The sequence below is a fragment of the Hemitrygon akajei genome, chromosome 9, assembly GCF_048418815.1.
Source record: "Hemitrygon akajei chromosome 9, sHemAka1.3, whole genome shotgun sequence".
In the NCBI taxonomy this organism is placed as follows: Eukaryota; Metazoa; Chordata; class Chondrichthyes; order Myliobatiformes; family Dasyatidae; genus Hemitrygon; species Hemitrygon akajei.
Genome location: NC_133132.1, coordinates 172,920,359 through 172,941,976, shown reverse-complemented (window position 1 = coordinate 172,941,976; position 21,618 = coordinate 172,920,359). Strand labels below are relative to the sequence as shown.

The 21,618-nt window shown below is 43.2% G+C and overlaps 1 protein-coding gene across 1 annotated transcript in view; it reads right to left on the bottom strand.

Annotated features, from left to right (window-relative positions):
• Positions 1 to 21,618, bottom strand: part of ufl1 (UFM1-specific ligase 1) — a 104,324-nt gene that overhangs the window by 38,935 nt on the left and 43,771 nt on the right. Inside the window, exons 9-10 of the mRNA XM_073057501.1 lie at positions 9,456 to 9,631; positions 1,901 to 2,080 (exon numbers count right to left, since the gene is read on the bottom strand). Coding sequence (XP_072913602.1) covers positions 1,901 to 2,080; positions 9,456 to 9,631 — 356 coding nt within the window. The remainder of the gene's footprint in view (positions 1 to 1,900; positions 2,081 to 9,455; positions 9,632 to 21,618) is intronic.

Genomic DNA, 21,618 nt, shown 5'->3' with positions numbered 1-21,618 from the left:
ATGCTGAGCCTTTATAAGACACTAGTCAGGCTGCACTTAGAGTATTGTCAACAGTTTTGGGCCCCATATCTCAGAAAGGATGTGTTGTCATTGGACAGAGTCTAGAGGAGTGTCCAAGGATGATTCTGGGAATGAAGGGGTTAACACATGAAGAGCATTTGGCAGCTTTGGGCCTGGACTCACTGGAATTTAAAAGAATGCATGGGGATCGCGTTGAATCAGAATTAGGTTTATTATCACTGGCATGTGATTTGTTAATTTAGTTGCAGCAGTTCAATGCAATACATAATCTAGCAAAGAAAAAAATAATAAGTAAGTCAATTACAGTATACGTATATTGAATAGATTTTTAAAAAACATGCAAAAACCAGAAATAATGTATATTAAAAAAGTGAAGTAATGTCCAAAGCTAACTTAATTTGGTGAAAGTAGTGTCACAGGTAGACAGGGTCATAAAGAAAGCTTTTGGCACATTGGCCTTCATAAATCACTGTACTGAGTACAGAAGATGTTATGTTGAGGTTGTATAATACATTGGTGAGGCCTAATATGGAGTTTTGTGTACAGTTCTGGTGACCTACCTATAGGAAAGATGTAAACAAAGTTCAAAGAGTGCAAAGTTTACAAGGATTTTGCCAGGTCTGGAGGACCTGAGTTATAAGGAAAGTTTGAATGGTTTGGACTGTTTTCTTTAGAATGTAGAAGATTGTGAGCAGATTTGATAGAGGTATACAAAATTATGAAGGGTACAGATAAGGTCAATACTAGCAGGCTTTTTCCACTGAGGTTGGGTGGGACAACAACCAGAAGTCTTGGCTTGAGGATGAAATGTGAGAAGTTTCAAGGGAACATAAAGGGAAACTTCTTCACTCAGTGGGTCATGAGAGTGTGAAATGAGCTGCCAGCACAAGTGGTACATGTGAGCTTGATTTCAACGTTTAAAAGTTTGGATTGGTACATGGATAGCAGAATATGGAGGGCTAAGGTCACAGTGCAGATCACTGGGACAAGGCAGTTTAAATGGTTTTTGGCATGGACTAGATGGGCCATAGGGCCTGTTTCTGCGCTGTACTTCTCTATGACTCTGTATGTACTGTGACCCCATAGGAGCAATGTTTCATTTAGCTGTATATATGTGTGATCAGTGGTCACTTTTCAGGTATCTCCTATACTTAATAAAGTGGTCACTGAGTCTACGATGGTGGTCTTCTGCTGCTGTAGCCCATCCACTTCAAGGTTTGACACATTATGCATTCAGAGGTGCTCTTCTCCCACTCTTCTAATATGTGGTTATTCGAGCTACTGTCACTTTCTTGTCAGCTTGAACCAGTCTGACCTCTCTCATTCACAAGGCCTTCTTGCCCATAGAACTGCTGCTCACTGAATATTTTCTTTACTTTTTGCACCATTCGCTGTGAACTCTGGGGACTGCTGTATATAAACTCTCAGCAGATCAGCAGTGTGATACTCAAAGCACCCCATCTGGCACCAACAACTATTCCACAGTCAAAATCAATTAGATCCCATTTCTTCCCCATTCTGATGATTTGTCTGAATAACAACTGAACCTCTTGACTCATATGCATTGGCTGACTAGATAACTGATTAATGAGCTTGTGTATCGGTGTACCTGACAAAGTGGCCACTATGTGTATGGGTGAATGACAATAAACTTAATTTTGTAAAGATTCCTCTCAAAATCAAGGACATAGATACCCAAATTCAACAATGGGAAAACAGTAAAGAACAACAACTTTAAATAGCATGCAATGCAGCTAACTCCATCTACTTAGGTCAGGGGTTCCCAATCTGGGATCCATCGACCCCCTTGCTTAATGGTATTGGTCCACTGCATAAAAAAGGTCTTTTTACTGGTCCTAAAGTTGAAAATGATTTTTACCTTTTCAGCCTTGTGCTGCATCCTCTGCTCAAATAGTGCCATACAGCTACTGATAAATTGTTCACTGACCACAATGGTATCAGCAAAGATCCTGGAAGCAGAATGCTTGTTCATTGTCCTCATTAACTGCTGGAGTAAAATGGAGGCATCTTCCACAGAGAACAAACTAGGCAATAGGGGCTGGACACAAAATAGTACACAGTCAAACATCACTCATTGGCATAGTAGTATTTTTATTGAAGGAAAAAGTAACATTTTATTGAGGAAAAAGTAATATTTAATAGTTTTGCCCTTTGGTATCTAATTTACTTTGAACTTTAAACATTTGCCAAGTGATCTGACAATGGTTACACCAGTATTTCATGTACTATCGTTTTTGATGAACTCATTGACGCGCTTGTTTGGAATAATAATAAAAATAACAACTTTTGCAATGTTCCTCAAGTGAAACAATGCAGTCTTAATAATATGGTTAATGTGTGATTTGAAATTTAACTCGAGTCAATTTTAGCACCTAAATTCTGCAAGGCCAGATGATCAAGTTTATTTCTAAGATTCATACTCTTTTTATTACTGCCACTAACAAAAAAAACTGTTTTTGCCTTACTTAGTTCAAGGAAATCCTGAAGACATCCACTCTGTAATGATAGTAAGATTCACCCTTCAAACATGCTCCATCATTCATTAAGGTTGCTGCTGCTCTGATTGTAACCACAAATGCCAACTCCAATCATCACTAAATGCTGAGTAAGAATTCATCTCTCTTTTCCTTCTTGGAATAAAGTCCCCTGAACAATCACAGAACCGCATTGTTTTGGAAAGTGGAAAGAATCAAAATCAGGTTTATTATCACTGGCAAATGTCATGAAATTAGCAGCAGCAGTTCAATGCAAAAAAAATAAAGTAAATGAATTATAGTATATGTATATTGAATAAATTAAAAATCGTGCAAAAACAGAAATACTGTATATTAGAAAAGTGAGGTAGTGTCCAAGGGTTCAATGTCCATGTAGGAATCGGATGGCAGAGGGGAAGAAGCTGTTCCTGAATCACTGAGTGTATGCCTTCAGGCTTCTGTACCTCCTACCTGAAGGTAATAGCGAGAAAAGGGTATGCCCTGGGTGCTGGAGGTCCTTAATAATGGACGCTGTCTTTCTGAGGCACTGTTCCTTGAAGATGTCCTTAGTACTGAAGATAGACCTGACTAGATTTACAACCTTTTGCAGCTCCTTTCAGTCCTGTGCATTACCCCACCCCCCCAAGACAGTGATGCAGCCAGTCAGAAAGCTCTCAACAGTACGTCTGTAGAAGTTTTTGAGTGCATTTGTTGACATACTAAATCGCTTTAAACTCCTAATGAAGTATAGTTGCTCCCTTGCCTTCTTTATAACTGCATCAATATGTTAAGACCAGGTTAGATCATCAGAGATCTTGGCACCTAGGAACTTGAAACTGCTCACTCCCCCCACTTCTGATCCCTCTATGAGGATTGGTATGTTTTCCTTCGTCCTACCCTTCCTGAAGTACACAATCAGCTCTTTCGTCTTACTGACATTGAGTGCCAGGTTGTTGCTGTGGCACCACTCCACCAGTTGGCATATCTCATTCCTGTATGCCTTCTCATCACAATCTGAGATTTTACCAACAACCGTTGTATCATCAGCAAATTCACAGATGACATCTGAGCTTTGCCTAGCCACACAGTCATGGGTATAGAGAGTGTAGAGCACTGGGCTAAGCACACGTCCCTGAGGTGCACCAGTGTTGATTGTTAGCAAGGAGGAAATGTTATCACCAATCCACACAGATTGTGGTTTTCCAGTTAGAAGTCAAGGATCCAATTGCAGAGGGAGGTACAGAGGGCCAGGTTCTGCAATTTTTCAAAGTTTCCAAGGCGCAGGCCTGGGCAGGGTTGAATGGGAGATGTTGCTGCAAGTCTCCCCTCTCCATGCCACCATTGTCGTCCAGGGGAAGGGCAAGGGCCGATACAGCTTGGCACTGGTGTCATTGCAGAGCAATGTGTGGTTAAGTGCCTTGCTCAAGGACACAACATGTTGCCTTAGCTGAGGCTCAAACTAGCGACCTTCAGATCACTAGACCAACGCCTTAACCACGTTGCCAACAGGAAGTAATGTCTTGCAAACCCTGCCAGAATTGTCATACATTTGATGTTGCCTCCAGTCAGGTCTTTTCTACAACAATCATAATTACTCTCATCAGTCAGTAAGAACAAATTACTACTATTCATTTATGGCATCAGTTTCACAATTGAAAACTTTAACTGAGATACCTGAAAATTTTCAATTCATTGTAAAATAAAAATCACAAACTGCACTGTTTCATACGGTAGCTTTATCAAGCAATGGCTGTTCTACTTTAATCCAAGAATAATAAATACAATGAAGGTCTGATAATCCAATACCCAATTGTTCAAAAATTCCAGTCAATGGAAATGTGCCAATATGCTGCCTCACCAAAGTCCTCACGGATGTCAAATTGTTGGTGTTATAATTCTTATTTAATTGTTGTTTTAATAGTCATTTCACATAGAAGCAGGAAGTAAAGGCATATGATCTTCTGCAAGAGTTGGGGACCAGACGGTGACTGATGGATATGAAACGCAACTTCACTAGGTTAGTGTCAGTTTACGAGCAGACGATTGATAAATGACTGATCAGACAACATAACTGGTATTTTCCTCAAGATAAAAACACAAAATGCTGGCAGAACTCAGCAGGCCAGACAGCATCCATGGGAGGAGATAGTGACGACATCACTACCTCCTCCCATGGATGCTGTCTGGCCTGCTGAGTTCTGCCAGCATTTTGTGTTTTTATTTATTTCTAGCATCTGCAGATTCACTCGTGTTGTTTTCCTCAAGATAAATGTGTTTATGAAAAGGCACATTTAAGAAGCTCATTAATTCTTAAAAGATTATTTATTTTTGATTTACTATAAAATGTTCTTTGCTCCATCTTTGATTAGTTTGAGTTTTAATACACTATGATATTTAGAGCATAGAACAATAAATCAATAAACAAACCAACACTCTCTTTAATCCAGACAGGATCCTGGGAAATCTGCTATGTACCCTCTCTGAAGCTTCCATATCCTTCCTATAATGAGGCAACCAGAACGGTACATTAGAAACAAACATAGAAATCTACAGCACTTCACAGGCCCTTGGTCAGCAAAACGTTGTGGGCCAATGTAACCTACTCTAGAAACTGCATAGAATGTCCCCACGCATAGCTATCTATCTTTCTAAGCTCCAAGAGTTTCTTAAAAGATCCTACTGTATCCGCCTCTACCACCTTTTCTGGCAGTGCATTCCATGCACCCCACCACTCTCTCTGTGACAAACTTACCTCTGGAATCCCCCTTGTACCCACTTCCAAGCACATTATAACTAATGCGTTAGCCATTTCAGCCCTGGGAAAAAGCCTCTGACTATCCACACGATCAATGCCTCTCATCATCTTATACACCTCTATCAGGTCACCTCTCATCCTCCATTGCTCCAAGGAGCAAAGGCCAAGTTCACTCAACCTATTCTTATAAGGTGTGTTCCTCAATCCAGGTAACATCCTTATAAATCTGCACTCCTATAGTATCCACATCCTTCCTGTAGTGAGGTGACCAGAACTGAACACAGTACTCCAAGTGGGGTCTGAGGTCTTATACAGCTGTAACATTACCTCACGGCTCTTGAACGCAATCCTACAGTTGATGAAGGCCAATGCACCGTTTGCCTTCTTAACAACACTGTCAACCTGTGCAGCAGCTTTGAGTGTCCTGTGGACATGGACCCTAAGATCTCGCTGATCATCCACACTGTCAAGTCTTACCATTAATATTATAATCTGTCTTCCAAACCCAACTTACCGAAATGAACAACTTCACACTTATCTGGGCTGAACTTCATTTGCCACTTCTCAGCTCAGTTCTGCATCCTATCGATGTCCCCCTGTAACGCCTGACAATCCTCCAGACTATCCACAACAGCCCCAACCTTTGTGTCAACCCACCCTTCTACTTCCTCATCCAGGCCATTTATAAAATTGAATTGAATTGAATTGACTTTATTTCTTTCACCCTTCACATTACATCTCCATCTGAATGTGCAAATTATAGTGATGTTTAATAAATAGTACGTACAGCAAGATATACAACGGAACAGTCAATACAGCTTAGAAATACAGTTATGTCAGCGTGAGTTAATCAGTCCGATGGCCTGGTGGAAGAAGCTGTCCCAGAGGCTGTTGGTTCTGACTTTAATGCTGTGGTACCACTTTCTGGATGGTTGCAGCTGTGGTTGGGGGTGACTCCGGTCCTCAATGATCCTTTGGACCCTTTATATACACCTGTCCTAAATAGTGGGAAGCTCACATCCACAGAAGTGCTGGGCTGTCCGCACCACTCTCTGCAGAGCCCAGTGATTGAGGGAAGTATGGTTCCCATACCAGGCAGTGATACAGCCAGACGGGATACTCTCAATTGTGTCCCTGTACAAAGATCTTAGGATTTGGGGACTAATGCCAAACTTCTTCAACAGTCTGGGATGAAAGAGGCACTGTTGAGCTTTTTTTGACAATACAGACAGTATCTACAGACCAAGTGAGGTCATCGGTGATGTGGATGCTGAGGAACTTGAAGCTGTTCACCCTCTCAACTCCAGATCCAATGATGTCAATAGGGATTAGCCTATCTCCATTCTTCCTGTAGTTCACAAACAGCTCTTTTGATTTTGTGACATTGAGAAAGATTGTTTTCTTGACATCACTGAGTCAGGGTGATGACTTCTTCACTGTAGGCTGCCTCGTTAATATTTGTGATAAGGCCAATCAATCTGCAAATTTAATTAGCAGATTGAAGCTGTGGGTAGCAACACAGGCATGGGTATGCAGACAGTAAAGGAGAGGGCTTAGGACACAGCCCCGGGGGGGGGGGGGCTCCTGTGTAAAGGGTCAGAGGTCACCTGTTGGCAATCTAACAGGAAGTCCAGGATCCAGCTGCACAAGGCAGGGCCAAGGTCTCTGAGCTTCTTGTCAGGCCTGGAGGTGTTGGTGTATGGTGTTGAATGCTGAACTGCCACAAAGTGAAAAATCACAAAAAAGAGGGGTCTCAGAACAGATCCCTGCCGGACACCACTGGTCATCACCTTCCATGCAGAATATGAACCATCTACAACCACCCTTTGCCTTCTGGATCTGTAAGCCAATTCTGGATCCACAAAACAAGGTCTCCTTGGATCACATGACTCATTACTTTCTGAATGAGCTGTGCACAGGGAACCTTATCAAATGCCTCACTGAACTCCATATACTGTACATCCACTGCTCTGCCTTCATCAATGTGTTTTGTTACCTCCTCAAAGAATTCAATTACGCTCGTAAGGCACGACCTGCCCTTGACAAAGCCATGGTGACTGTCCCCAATCAGACCTTCTCCAATAGCTTACTCACCACTGAAGTAAGACTCACCGGTCTATAATTTCATGGGTTATTTCTACTCCCTTTCTTGAAGAAGGGAACAATATTTGTAACCTTCCAATTCTCTGGTACTTCCCGCCCCCATTGATGATGAAAAGATTATTGCCAGAGGCACAGCAATCTCCTCTCTCACTTCTGACAGTAGCCTTGGGTATATCTCATCCAGTCTCAGTAATTTATCGAACTTAATACCTTTCAAAAGCTCCAGCATATCCTCTTTACTGTAAGTCAGCCCTACAATTGTCAAGGTCTTTTCCACTGGTGAATACTGAAGCAAAGTATTCATTAAGTATCTCCATTACCTCCTCCTGTTCCATGCAATGTTTCCACTATTGCACCTGATTGATCCTATTCTCACACGGCTCATCCTCTTGCTCTTCACATACTTGTAGAAAGCCTTGGGGTTTTCCTTAATCCTGCTCACTAAGGCCTTCTCATAGCCCCTGCTAGCTCTCCGAATTTCATTCTTGAACTTCTTCCTGGCACCCTTGTAATTTTCTAGAGCTCCAACAATACCTAGTTTCATAAGACAACACACACAAAATGCTGGTGGAACACAGCAGGCCAGGCAGCATCTATAGGGAGAAGCACTGTTGATGTTTCAGGCCGAGACCCTTCATCAGGACTAACTGAAAGGAGAGATATTAAGAGATTTGAAAGTAGTGGGGGAGGGGGAAATGCGAAATGATAGGAGAAGACCAGAGTGGGTGGGATGAAGCTAAGAGCTGGAAAGGTGATTGGCGAAAGTGATACAGAGCTGGAGAAGGGAAAGGGTCATGGGACGGCAGGCCTCGGGAGAAAGAAAGGGGGAGGGGAGGAGCACCAGAGGGAGATGGAGAACAGGCAGGGTGATGGGGAGAAAGAGAGAAAAAACAAACAACTAAATATGTCAGGGATGGGGTAAGAAGAGGAGGAGAGGCATTAACGGAAGTTAGAGAAGTCAATGTTCATGCCATCAGGTTTGAGGCTACCCAGCCGGTATATAAGGTGTTATTCATCCAACCTGAGTGTGGATTCATCTTGACAGTAGAGGAGGCCATGGATAGACATATCAGAATGGGAATGGGACGTGGAATTAAAATGTGTGGCCACTGGGAGATCCTGCTTTCTCTGGCGGACCAAGCGTAGGTGTTTAGCGAAACGGTCTCCCAGTCTGCATTGGGTCTCACCAATATATAAAAGGCCACATCGGGAGCACCGGACGCAGTATGCCACACCAACCGACTCACAGGTGAAGTGTCGCCTCACCTGGAAGGACTGTTTGGGGCCCTGAATGGTGGTGAGGGTGGAAGTGTAAGGGCAGGTGTAGCACTTGTTCCGCTTACAAGGATAAGTGCCGGGAGGGAGATCGGTGGGAAGGGATGGGGGGGGGGGGGAAACGAGTGGACAAGGGAGTGATCCCTGCGGAAAGCAGAAGTGGGGGAGGGAAAGCTGTGCTTGGTAGTAGGATCCCGTTGGATCCCGTTGTGCTTGGCAGAAGTTACGGAGAATTATACATTGGACCTGGAGGCTGGTGGGGTGGCAGGTGAGGACAAGGGGAACCCTATCCTGAGTGGGATACCCCCACTATTTTCAAATCTTTTAGTATCTCTCCTTTCAGTTAGTCCTGACGAAGGGTCTTGGCCCGAAACGTCGACAGTGCTTCTCCCTATAAATGCTGCCTGGCCTGCAGTGTTCCACCAGCATTTTGTGTGTGTTATTTGATCTTCCAGCATCTGCAGATTTCCTCGTGTTTGCTAGTTTCATAAGCTTTTCTTTTCTTCTTAACTAGATTTTATATATCCTTTGTACACCATGATTCTTTTACACTACCATCCATTCTCTGCCTCAATGGAACATACCTATGGAGAACGCCATGCAAATGTTCCCTGAATATTTGCCACAATTTTGCCGTGCATTTCTCTGAGAATATCTGCTCCCAATTTGTGTTCCCAAGTTCCTGCCTAAGGCATCATATTTCCCCTTAACCCAATTAAGTGTTTTCAGATAGTATCTGGTCTCAATTTCTTTATCCACATTGCGAATTCAGAAGAATGCTTAAAGCTGTGTTACAGACACAGTACCTGTATATCCACCCAAGTGCCAGAACGGATAGCCTCCTCTACTGAAGCCTCTACCTGGTCCACAATAGTCTGGTCAACACACACCGCTTTCAATATGGTCATTGATGCCGATTTGTATCGCTTCTTTATATAACTTACTGGATCTGGAATTCCCAGCCTGGACAGAGTATCGAATTCTAGAACAGAGGACACAAAAATAATTTCCTTTAAAGAACATTGTTGCATCCAAAATTAGCCTCTGTTTCATATAATAAGGTTTAAAGTAAATTTATTATCAATGTACACATATGTCACCATATACCACCCTGAGATTCCTTTTCATAAATTTACAGGCATTTAGAATACAGTCGGCCCTCCTTATCCGCGGGGGATTGGTTCTGGGACCCCCCGCGGATACCAAAATTCGTGGATGCTCAAGTCCCTTATTTAACATGTATCAGTACGGTGATCTTTAGGACCTAGCAGAACCCCGGACTTTATTTAACATGTCTCAGTGCGGTGGACATTAGGACCTGGTGGCGGACTTTGAATACACAGTTCACGAAAATAATCACGATCGTGAATGAAAATAAGGTGGAAGTAATAAAGCGATCGGAAAGAGGTGAAGCGCCATTTGTCATTGGAAAAGCATTAGGCTACAGTCGGTCAACGATCCGAACAATTTTAATGAAGCATGTGAAAGGCACTGCCCCGATGAAAACTACAATTATTACTAAGCAATGCAGTGGTTAAATTACTGAAATACGTATATTTCTTAAGTGTTTTATATGCATAGAAAGGTAAAATATGTGCTATATACTAAGAAAAACGTTTGACTAACTGACGCTAAATAATACCGAATGTACCTGTTCCGACTTCAAATCCGACTTAAAGATGGACTCAGGAATGGAACTCATTCATAAGCCAGGGACTGCCTATACTTTTAAGTCATTTCTAGATTACTTATAATACCCAATACAATGTAAATGCTATGTAAATAGTTGTTATACTGTATTGTTTAGGGAATAATGACAAGAAAAAATAGTCCGTATATGCTCAAGCAACGAGTGCTGGAGAGAGAACTTCTGGGTTTTCCCGATCTGTGGTTGGTTGAATCCGCAGATAAGGAGGGCCGACTGTAATAGAAAAGTACAGCTCACATAAAGACCCTATTGCATCTGCCTCCACCACCATTGACGGCAGCCCATTCCACTCACTGACCACTCTCTGTGTAAAACTGTACCTACTTCCAAGTAACTTAAAACTGTACCCTCTCGTGCTAGCCATTTCAGCGCTGGCTAAAAGCCTCAGTCTATCCACACGATTAATGTCACTCATTATGAGAAGTGGCAGATGGAGTTCAACCCAGAGAAGTGTGAGGTGGTACACTTTGGAAGGATAAACTCCAAGGCAGAATACAAAGTAAATGGCAGGATACTTGGTAGTGTGGAGGAGCAGAGGGATCAAGGGGTACATGTCCACAGATCCCTGAAAGTTGCCTCACAGGTAGATGGGGTAGTTAAGAAAGCTTATGGGGTGTTAGCTTTCATAAGCCGAGGGACAGAGTTTAAGAGACGCGATGTAATGATGCAGCTCTATATAACTCTAGTTAGGTCACACTTGGAGTACTGTGTCCAGTTCTGGTCACCTCACTACAGGAAGGATGTGGAAGCATTGGAAAGGTACAGAGGAGATTTACCAGGATGCGGCCTGGTTTAGAGAGTATGGATTATGATCAGAGATTAAGGGAGCTAGGACTTTACTCTTTGGAGAGAAGGAGGATGAGAGGAGACATGATAGAGGTGTACAAGATATTAAGAGGAATAGACGGAGTGGACAGCCAGCGCCTCTTCCCCAGGGCACCACTGCTCAGTACAAGAGGACATGGCTTTAAGGTAAGGGGAGGGAAGTTCAAGGGGGATATTAGAGGAAGGTTTTTCACTCAGAGAGTGGTTGGTGCGTGGAATGCACTGCCTGAGTCAGTGGTGGAGGCAGATACACTAGTGAAGTTTAAGAGACTACTAGACAAGTATATGGAGGAATTTAGCATGGGGGGGTTATATGGGAGGCAGGGTTTGAGGGTCGGCACAACATTGTGGGCCGAAGGGCCTGTAATGTGCTGTACTATTCTATGTTCTATTATCTTGTACACCTCTATCAGGTCACCTCTCATCCTCCGTCGCTCCAAGGAGAAAAGGCCAAGTTCACTCAACCTATTCTCATAAGGCATGCTCCCCAATCCAGGCAATATCCTTGTAAATCTCCTCTGCATCCTTTCTATAGTTTCCACATCCTTCCTGTAGTGAGGTGACCAGAACTGAGCACAGTACTCCAAGTGGGGTCTGACCAGGGTCCTATATAGCTGCAACATTCCTCTCAGCTCTTGAACTCAATCCCATAGTTGATGAAGGCCAATATATGATACACCTTCTTAACCACAGAGTCAACCTGCACAGCAGCTGCTTTGAGTGTCCTATGGACTCGGACCCCAAGATCCCTCTGATCCTTCACACTGCCAAGAGTCTTACCATTAATACTGTATTCTGCCATCACATTTGACCTACCAAAATGAACCACCTGACACTTATCTGAGCTGAACTCCATCTGCCACTTTTCAGCCCAGTTTTGCATCCTATCAATGTCCCGCTGTAACCTCTGACAGCCCTCCACACTATCCACAACACCCTCAACCTTTGTGTAATATGCAAATTTACTAAACCATCCCCCACTTATCCGGATCATTTGTAAAAATCACCAAGAGAAGGGGTCTCAGAACAGATCCCTGAGGCACACCACTGGTCACCGACCTCCATGCAGAATATGACCCATCTACAACCATTCTTTGCCTTCTGTGGGCAAGCTAATTCTGGATTCACAAAGCAAGGTCCCCTTGGATCCCATGCCCCCTTACACTCTCAATAAGTCTTGCATGGGGTACGTTATCAAATGCCTTGCTGAAATCCATATATACTACATCTAATGCTCTACCTTCATCAACGTGTTTAGTCACATTCTCAGAAAATTCAATCAGGCTTGTAAGGCACGACCTACCTTTGACAAAGCCATGCTGACTATTCCTAATCATATTATGCCTCTCCAAGTGTTCATAAATCCTGCCTCTCAGGATCTTCTCCATCAACTTAACAACCACTGAAGTAAGACTTACTGGTCTAGAATTTCCTGGGCTATCTCTGCTACCTTTCTTAAATAACAGAACAATCTCCAATCCTCTGGAAGCTTTCCCATCACCATTGATGATGTAAAGATCATCGCCAGAGGCTCAGCAATCTTCTCTCTTGCCTCCCACAGTAGCCAGGGATATATCTCATCTGGTCTTGATGACTTATCCAACTTAATGCCTTCCAAAAACTCCAGCACATCCTCTTTCTTAATGCCTATATGCTCAATTTAATATCTATATGCCAATATTTTTAGAACTGTTCTTTGTAAATATAGAGACCAGTAACAATTTCCAGCTCAGTATTTTATTAATTTTAAATATTATATCTTCTGTTTGGAATGCTGGAAATTTAACTTTTATCTGATAAGTAAAATATCTAGCATAACATTTGGCAGTTGAACAAGATAATTCTCAACTATAATTCTGTGAAGGGCCATGGTAAAGATAAAGACCTTCTCTTCCTGATTAAAACCATCCAGCAGTGTAGTAGTTAGCGTTAACGCTTTATAGCACCAGTGATAGAACACAGAACATAGAACAGTACAGCACATTACAGGCCCTTCGGCCCACAATGTTGTGTCGACCCTCAAACCCTGCCTCCCGTATAACCCCCTACCTTAAATTCCTCTATATACCTGTCTAGTAGTCTCTTAAACTTCACTAGTGTAGCTGCCTCCACCACTGACTCAGGCAGTGCATTCCACGCACCAACCACTCTCTGAGTGAAAAACCTTCCTCTAGTATCCCCCTTGAACTTCCCTCCCCTTACCTTAAAGCCATGTCCTCTTGTACTGAGCAGTGGTGCCCTGGGGAAGAGGTGCTGGCTGTCCACTCCGTCTATTCCTCTTAATATCTTGTACACCTCTATCATGTCTCCTCTCATCCTCCTGCTCTCCAAAGAGTAAAGCCCTAGTTCCCTTAATCTCTGATCATAATCTATACTCTCTAAACCAGGCAGCATCCTGGTAAATCTCCTCTGTACCCTTTCCAATGCTTCCACATCCTTCCTATACTGAGGCGACCAGAACTGGACACAGTACTCCAAGTGTGGCCTAACTAGAGTTTTATAGAGCTGCATCATTACATCGCGACTCTCAAACTCTATCCCTTGACTTAGGAAAGCTAACACCCCATAAGCTTTCTTAACTACCCTATCTACCTGTGAGGCAACTTTCAGGGATCTGTGGACATGTACCCCCAGATCCCTCTGCTCCTCCACACTACCAAATATCTTGCCATTTACTTTGTACTCTGCCTTGGAGTTTGTCCTTCCAAAGTGTACCACCTCACACTTCTCCGGGTTGAACTCCATCTGCCACTTCTCAGTCCACTTCTGCATCCTATCAATGTCTCTCTGCAATCTTTGACAATCCTCTACACTATCTACAACACCACCATCCTTTGTGTCATCTGCAAACTTGCCAACCCACCCTTCTACCCCCACATCCAGGTCGTTAATAAAAATCACAAAAAATAGAGGTCCCAGAACAGATCCATGTGGGACACCACTAGTCACAACCCTCCAATCTGAATGTACTCCCTCCACCACAACCCTCTGCCTTCTGCAGGCAAGCCATTTCTGAATCCACCTGGTCAGATTTCCCTGGATCCCATGCCTTCTGACTTTCTGAGTAGGCCTACCATGTGGAACCTTGTCTATCAGGCTTGTTAGGCACGATCTGCCCTTCACAAAGCCATGCTGACTGTCCCTGATCAGACCATGATTCTCTAAATGCCCATAGATCCTATCTCTAAGAATCTTTTCCAACAGCTTTCCCATCACAGACGTGAGGCTCACTGGTCTACAATTACCTGGACTATCCCTACTACCTTTTTTGAACATTCGCCTCCCTCCAATCCTCCGGTACCATTCCCGTAGACAAGGATATAAAGATTCTAGCCATTCAAAAGGCTTCAATGAGATACCCTCTCATCCCTCTGAAGTCCAATGAGTACAGACCCAGAGCTATCAAATGTTCCTCATATGACTACCCTTTCATTCTCGGAATCATCCATGTGAGCATCCTCTGAACCCTCTCCTATGCCGGCACATCTTTTTTAGATAAGGAGCCCAAAACTGTTCACAATACTCAAGGTGAATCTACACCAGTGCCTAATAACGCTTCAGCATCACATCCTTGCTCTTGTATTCTAGGCCTCTTGAAATGAATGCTAACATTGCATTTGCCTTCCTCACCACCAACTCTACCTGCAAGTTAACCTTTGTCCAATCTTGTCCTCTGTCACCAAGTACTCCATAACCTCATCCTTAACAAATGACTAACATCATCCCAACCACTGAGGTCAGGCTAACTGGTCTATAATTCTCTTTCTGCTGCCTTCCTCCTTTCTTAAAATCTGCAGTGACATCTGCAATTTTCCAGTCTTCTGGCACCATGCCAGAGACCAATGACTTTTGAAAGAGCATTACTCATGTCTGCACAATCTCTACCGCTATCTCTTTCAGAACCCTAGGGTGTAGTTTATCTGGTCCAGGTAATTTATGTACCCTTAGGTCTTTCAGCTTTTTGAGCACCTTCTCTCTTGTAATAGTAACTGCACCCACTTCTCTTCCCTCGCACCCTTCAACATCTGGCACAGTGTTAGTATCTTTCACAGTGACGACTGATGCAAAATGCTCATTTAGTTCATCAGCCATCTCCTTGTCCCCTGTTATTATTTCTCCGGTTGATTTTCTAGTGGTCCTATATCCACTCTCATCTCTTTATTTTAAACATATTTGAAAAAGCTTTTACTATCTACTTTAATACTGTTTGCTAGCTTACTTTTATCTTTTCCCTCCTAATGATTCTTTTAGTTGCTCTCTGTAAGTTTTTAAAAGCTTCCCAATCCTCTGTCTTCGACTAATTTACCGTAGATTCCGGACTACAGAGCGCACCTGATTAAAAGCCACTGGCTCTAATTTTAGAAAGAAAATCAATTTTTTACTTGTACAGGCCGCACCGGATTTTAGGCCGCACCGGATTTTCGGCCGCAGGTGTCCCACGTTGTAATATGAGATATTTACACAGAAAGATATTACACGTGTTGGGCTTCAAATTCTGCCCTGTGTTCGTTTTGGAAGAGAGACAACCAACACCGGATTATAGTGAAGCGTGGCTTTATTGCAGAACGCGTTCTGCCTTCCCCTTACATTCTGCTCTTATTTATACCCCTTTTTCCCCCAAACCAAACCCTCGCTACACATATTTGGTAAGGCTAAACTTTGTTATACCTATTTGGTAACATCGGACACTTGTGTCCTTATTGGCCCGATACCATTCACTCACGAGTTTTCCTGTTTTTTTGTTTACTGAATCGCTAGCAGTTTCGGTGCAGCGGAATCCTCAGTTTCGCTCCCTCCCTCCCTTGTACTGCTGTCTCCTAATATCACGTGAGCCACTCCTGACCTGAAGCGGCAGTCCCAAATTAACCCTAACACACGTGAGGATTTTTTAAACTTTTAATTAAATCCGTATGGTAACATAAACAAATACATATTGCAAATGCTTTTTTTCGAACCGTGCCTGTAACACGGCTACTTTTAAAATACATACCTATCGGTAACACACAAATTACCGGTAGGTACGTTGCGTATACTTTTTTACTGAACAGTGCATGAACAACATTCCAACATCTCCTAACGACTGGTTAAAAAAAATATATATACTGCAGCCTACCAGGAAAAGTTATTGATCGCCTTCTTCATCTTCCTCCTGCGCACTAAAACCATCAAAGTCCTCTTCTTCAGTGTCCGAATTGAACAACCTCAGGATCTCATCACTCACTTCAGTCTCTTCGTTGTCGCTCTCACTTGAGCGCACGCGATCCTCTTCATCACGCAGCAGTCCAGCCTTTCGAAACCCGTTGGTGATGGTGGATGTTGTGACATGGCTCCAAGCATTTAGGATCCACTGGCAGACTTGAGTTAAAGATGCTCTTCGCATGTGGCCTGTTTTGGTAAAGGATTTCTCGCCGCTCGTCATCCAAGTCTCCCACTCAATGCGTAGTGCCACTTTAAATGCCCGGTTCACGCTGATGTCCAGTGGCTGCAAATACTTCGTGGTGCCCCCAGGAATCACAGCTGGAATTGAGTTTGTACTCTTGATGGCAGCTTTCACTGAATCTGTTATATGAGCCCTCATGCTGTCCATAACGAGCAACGCTTTTTTTATGTGAAAAAATCCCCCCGGTCGCTTGGCGTAGCACTCTCTCAGCCAATCCTTCATTAGACTCTCCATCATCCAACCTTTCTTATTGACTTTCACCATGATTTCTTTTGGGAATTTTTCCTTTGGCATTGTCAGTCGCTTAAAAATCACCATCGGTGGAAGCTTTAGTCCGGATGCTGTGCAGCTCAGAACACAAGTAAAATGCGTTCTCTCATGGCCACTTGTTTTCAGTATGATGGACGAGTCACCTTTTTTATTAACAGTCCGAGTGAGAGGCAGGTCAAACGTCAAAGGTACTTCATCCATATTTATGATTTCATCTGGCCCGATGGAATTCTCCGCTATCTTTGTTTGAGTGAACGTGCGGAAGTTAGCAAGTTTTTCCTCATGGTCGGGAGGGAGCTGCTGACACAGAGTCGTGCGTACCCTGATGGACAGGCCTTTTCGTCTCATAAATCTAAAACACCACGATGGCCCACCTCTAAAATCTTCGATTTTCATTTTGGTGGCGATTGCTTTAGCCTTCAGTCTGATCTGCACGGTGGAAACACCGCGGCCGCCTGCTCTCTGTGTGTTAACCCAGTCTTCAAGAAAGTTTTCAAGTTCGGGCCATCTGCTGTGATTATCTCTGAAAGCTTTTGTCGTCTTTTTCATTGATTCAGTTCTTCGCGCTGGCGTCTCCACCTTCTCACCATCGATTCATTTATGCCAAGATTACGCGCAGCAGCTCGATTTCCTTCTTCAACCGCCAGATTGATTGCCTTTAACTTAAAAGCTGCATCATATGCTTTTCTTCGAGTGTTTTCTATGTTGATGAGGGTGAGTACAAATGGCTGATTTACAATAATTTGTGAAAGTGCGCTTGATTTATCGTACAATTTCATTGGACCTCTGTGAACTACTCATCAATTTTATTGGTCTACTGTTACGAGGCAAAATGTTTTTGGCGGCATGAAAAAAAACATGTATTAGCCGCACTGTATTAAAAGCCGCAGTGTTCAATGCTGTTCAAAGCATGGGAAAAAAGTAGCGGCTTATAATCCGACATCTACGGTATGCTTTTTGTATGCCCTCTCTTTTGCCAGCATCTCCTTTCAATTTACTTTGTCCAACTCCTCTCTCATACTATTGCAATTTCCTTCACTTCACTGAATTAGTGCTACGTCAGGTTTTATTTTCTCCCTATCACATTTCAAGTTGAACTCAGTCATATTGTGATCACTGCCTCCTAAGGTCTCTTTTACCTTAAGTTTCCTATTTATATCCTATCATCTGGCTGCCCTTCTACCATCCGTCCTGTCCTAAATCTCTTCACTCCAGTTCCCACCCCCTGCAAAATTAGTTTAAACCCTCTCCAGCAGCTCTACCAAATCTGCCTGCAAGAATATTGGCTCCCCTCAGGTTCAGGTACAACCTCCCTCAGAAGAGATGCCAATGACCCAAGAACCTGAAGGCTTGCCCCTTGTACCAGTTTCTCAGCCATGCGTTAATTTGCTAAATCATCTTATTTCTACCTTCACTAGCGCGTGTCATGGGCAGCAATCCAGAAATGACTACGCAGGAGGTCCTGCTTTCTCCTAGCTCGCTAAATTCTCTTTTCAGGACCTCTTTGCTTTTCCTTCCTATGTCAATGGTACCAATATGTATCAAGACATCAGGCTGCTCTCCCTCACTCTCCAAAATGTTGTAGACATGATCCAAGACATCCCTGACCCTGGCACCTGGGACGGTCAGGTGTCCCATTCACATCCACAGAATCTCCTGTCTGTACCCCTCACTATCGAGTCCCCTATAACTACCACACCCTTCTTCTCTCTCTTTCCTTTCTGCACCATGGACCCATGGTCAGTGCCAGTGACCGGTCTCCATGGCATTGCCCTGGGAGATTATCCCTCATAACAGTATCCAAAGCTGTATACTTATTATTGAGGGGAATGGCCACAGGGCTGCTCTGCGCTAATTGCCTATTCACATTTCCCCCGACAGTCACATAGGTACTCGCCTCCTGAAACTTTGGAGTGACTACTTCCCTGTAACTCTGACTATCTCCTCACTCTTCCATACACGCTGAAGGTCATCCAGCTCCTGCACCAGATCCCTAACACGGTTTTCAAGGAGCTGCAGCCGGATGCACTTCACACAGATGTAGTTCCCTGGGACACTGGGTCTCCCAGGAATCCAGCATCTGCCATGAAGAACACACAACGACCATTTACTAAACTAGGTACAGAAAGAGGAAAAGAAACGGGAACCTTAACAAACGCTTACCGAGACCCAATGTCTCTTTCAAGCCCAAGCTTCCTTTGAGCCAAAGCCTGACACACCTTCTCTCACCACTGGTCTACTCCCAACAATAGCCGCCCTGCTTGTCCCTTCTGTATATTTAAACAGGTGTCGCCAACCTGCGAAAAACATTATCGCTGTTCAGAGATAGAGGAAGAAACACGCCTACTGATTGCATACACTAAATATGTGATAATCCTGTTGACTTAAAACGACAATTCTGCAAAGCTCACTTTTAATGCATGTGGTTGAGAGCAATGTTCCCTCTAATTTGTAATAACCAGTGTGCACAAAAATCTTGCGCTGTGCAATTTTTTGCACACTGAATAATTTCTTCAATAAAAACAGTATAAATAAGCCAGTTCTAAAATCTGCAGACAAATAGTAAACCCCATGTCAAAACTCCACGTGGTAAATGGTAGGGCATTGAGGAATGCAGTAGAACAGACTGATCTAGGAATAATGGTGCATAGTTCCCTGAAGGTGGAATCTCATGTGGATAGGGTGGTGAAGAAAGCTTTTGGTATGCTGGCCTTTATAAATCAGAGCATTGAGTATAGGAGTTGGGATGTAATGTTAAAATTGTACAAGGCATTGGTGAGGCCAAATTTGGAGTATTGTGAAAGAAATAAAAACACAAAATGCTGGCAGAACTCAGCAGGCCAGACAACATCTATGGGAGGAGGTAGTGACGACGTTTCCGGCCGAAACCCTTCATCAAGAGTTCCTGATGAAGGGTTTCGGCCCGAAACGTCGTCACTACCTCGTCCCATAGATGCTGTCTGGCCTGCTGAATTCTGCCAGCATTTTGTGTTTTCATTTATTTCCAGCATCTGCAGATTCACTCGTGTTGCCTTGGAATATTGTGTACAATTCTGGTCACCAAATTATAGGAAAGATGTCAACAAAATAGAGAGAGTACAGAGGAGATTTACTAGAATGTTACCTGGGTTTCAGCGCCTAAGTTACAGAGAAAGGTTGAACAAGTTAGGTCTTTATTCTTTGGAGTGTAGAAGGTTGAGGGGGGACTTGATAGAGGTATTTAAAATTATGAGGGGGATAGATAGAGTTGACATGGATAGGCTTTTTCCATTGAGAGTAGGGGAGATTCAGACAAGAGGACATGAGTTGAGAGTTAGGGGGCAAAAGTTTAGGGGTAACATGAGGGGGAACTTCTTTACTCAGAGAGTGGTAGCTGTGTGGAACGAGCTTCCAGTAGAAGTGGTAGAGGCAGGTTCGATTTTGTCATTTAAAAAAAAATTGGATAGGTACATGGACAAGAAAGGAATGGAGGGTTATGGGCTGAGTGCAGGTAGGTGGGACTAGGTGAGAGAAAGCGCTCGGCACGGACTAGAAGGGCAGAGATGGCCTGTTTCCATGCTGTAATTGTTATATGGTTATATGGTTAATACCGTCCGTATCAAAAGCTGGAACAGGAAATGTGATTATGTATGATCGTCAAATATACTTAACACACCAATGAGGTAGAAGGCGACAACCTTCTGTGTGCAGTTTCAATTCCTTTGTGTGCTAGCATGCACACCTTGGAAGGAACAATGGTCAAGAGTAAATGATTTGTACCCTCTACGGTAAATATTCTCAATGCTTATTACATAATTATTATTTTGGTTTTTTCTTTTTATATGTGCGCAATTTGTTGTCGTTTGTAAACTGGTTGTTTGTCCTGATTGTGCGGCCTTGATTCTATGTTTCTTTGTATTCACTGTGAATGCCCACAAGAAGATGAACCTTTGCTTATAAATTTACTTTGAGCTTTGAACTGTTTTAAATATCTGGAGTTTGCTTGTAAAACTGACGAAAAATAAAATTGAAAGCAATGATCTGAATTATTTCCAGCATCTGCATAATTATTTAATTATAAAATAAAAATAATTATTTATTTAGCGATACAGTGCAGAGTAGGCCCTTCCGGCCCTTTGAGCTGAGTGGCCTGGCTCAGCAACCCCTGATTTAACCCAACCTGCTGAAACCAACTCAAGCAGGTAAAGGCTGCCATCCTTAAGCCAAAAATAATGGTTTGTTAAGGTGGCAGAGCCTGGCAAATGCAAAAGACCTAAGCTCTTTGATTCAGAGGTTCAACTCCTCTCCTTAACTAATGCTAGATCTTATTCTCCTCTACATTGTTAACCCATTAGCCTTCATCATCCCCATCCTCCTAGCTACAGCCTTCCTTACCCTAGTTGAACGAAAAATTCTAGGCTACATACAATTCCGTAAAGGACCCAACGTAGTAGGCCCATACGGTCTTTTACAACCTATTGCCGACGGACTTAAATTATTTACTAAAGAACCAGTACGACCATCCTTTTCCTCCCAATTTCTCTTCCTAATTACCCCTACTATTGCCCTAACCCTAGCACTATTATTATGGATACCCTTACCCCTTCCACATTCAATCTTCAACTTAAATCTAGGCCTACTTTTTATCCTAGCCATTTCAAGCTTAACGGTTTATACCATCCTAGGCTCAGGGTGGGCCTCAAACTCCAAATACGCCCTCATGGGGGCCCTCCGTGCAGTTGCACAA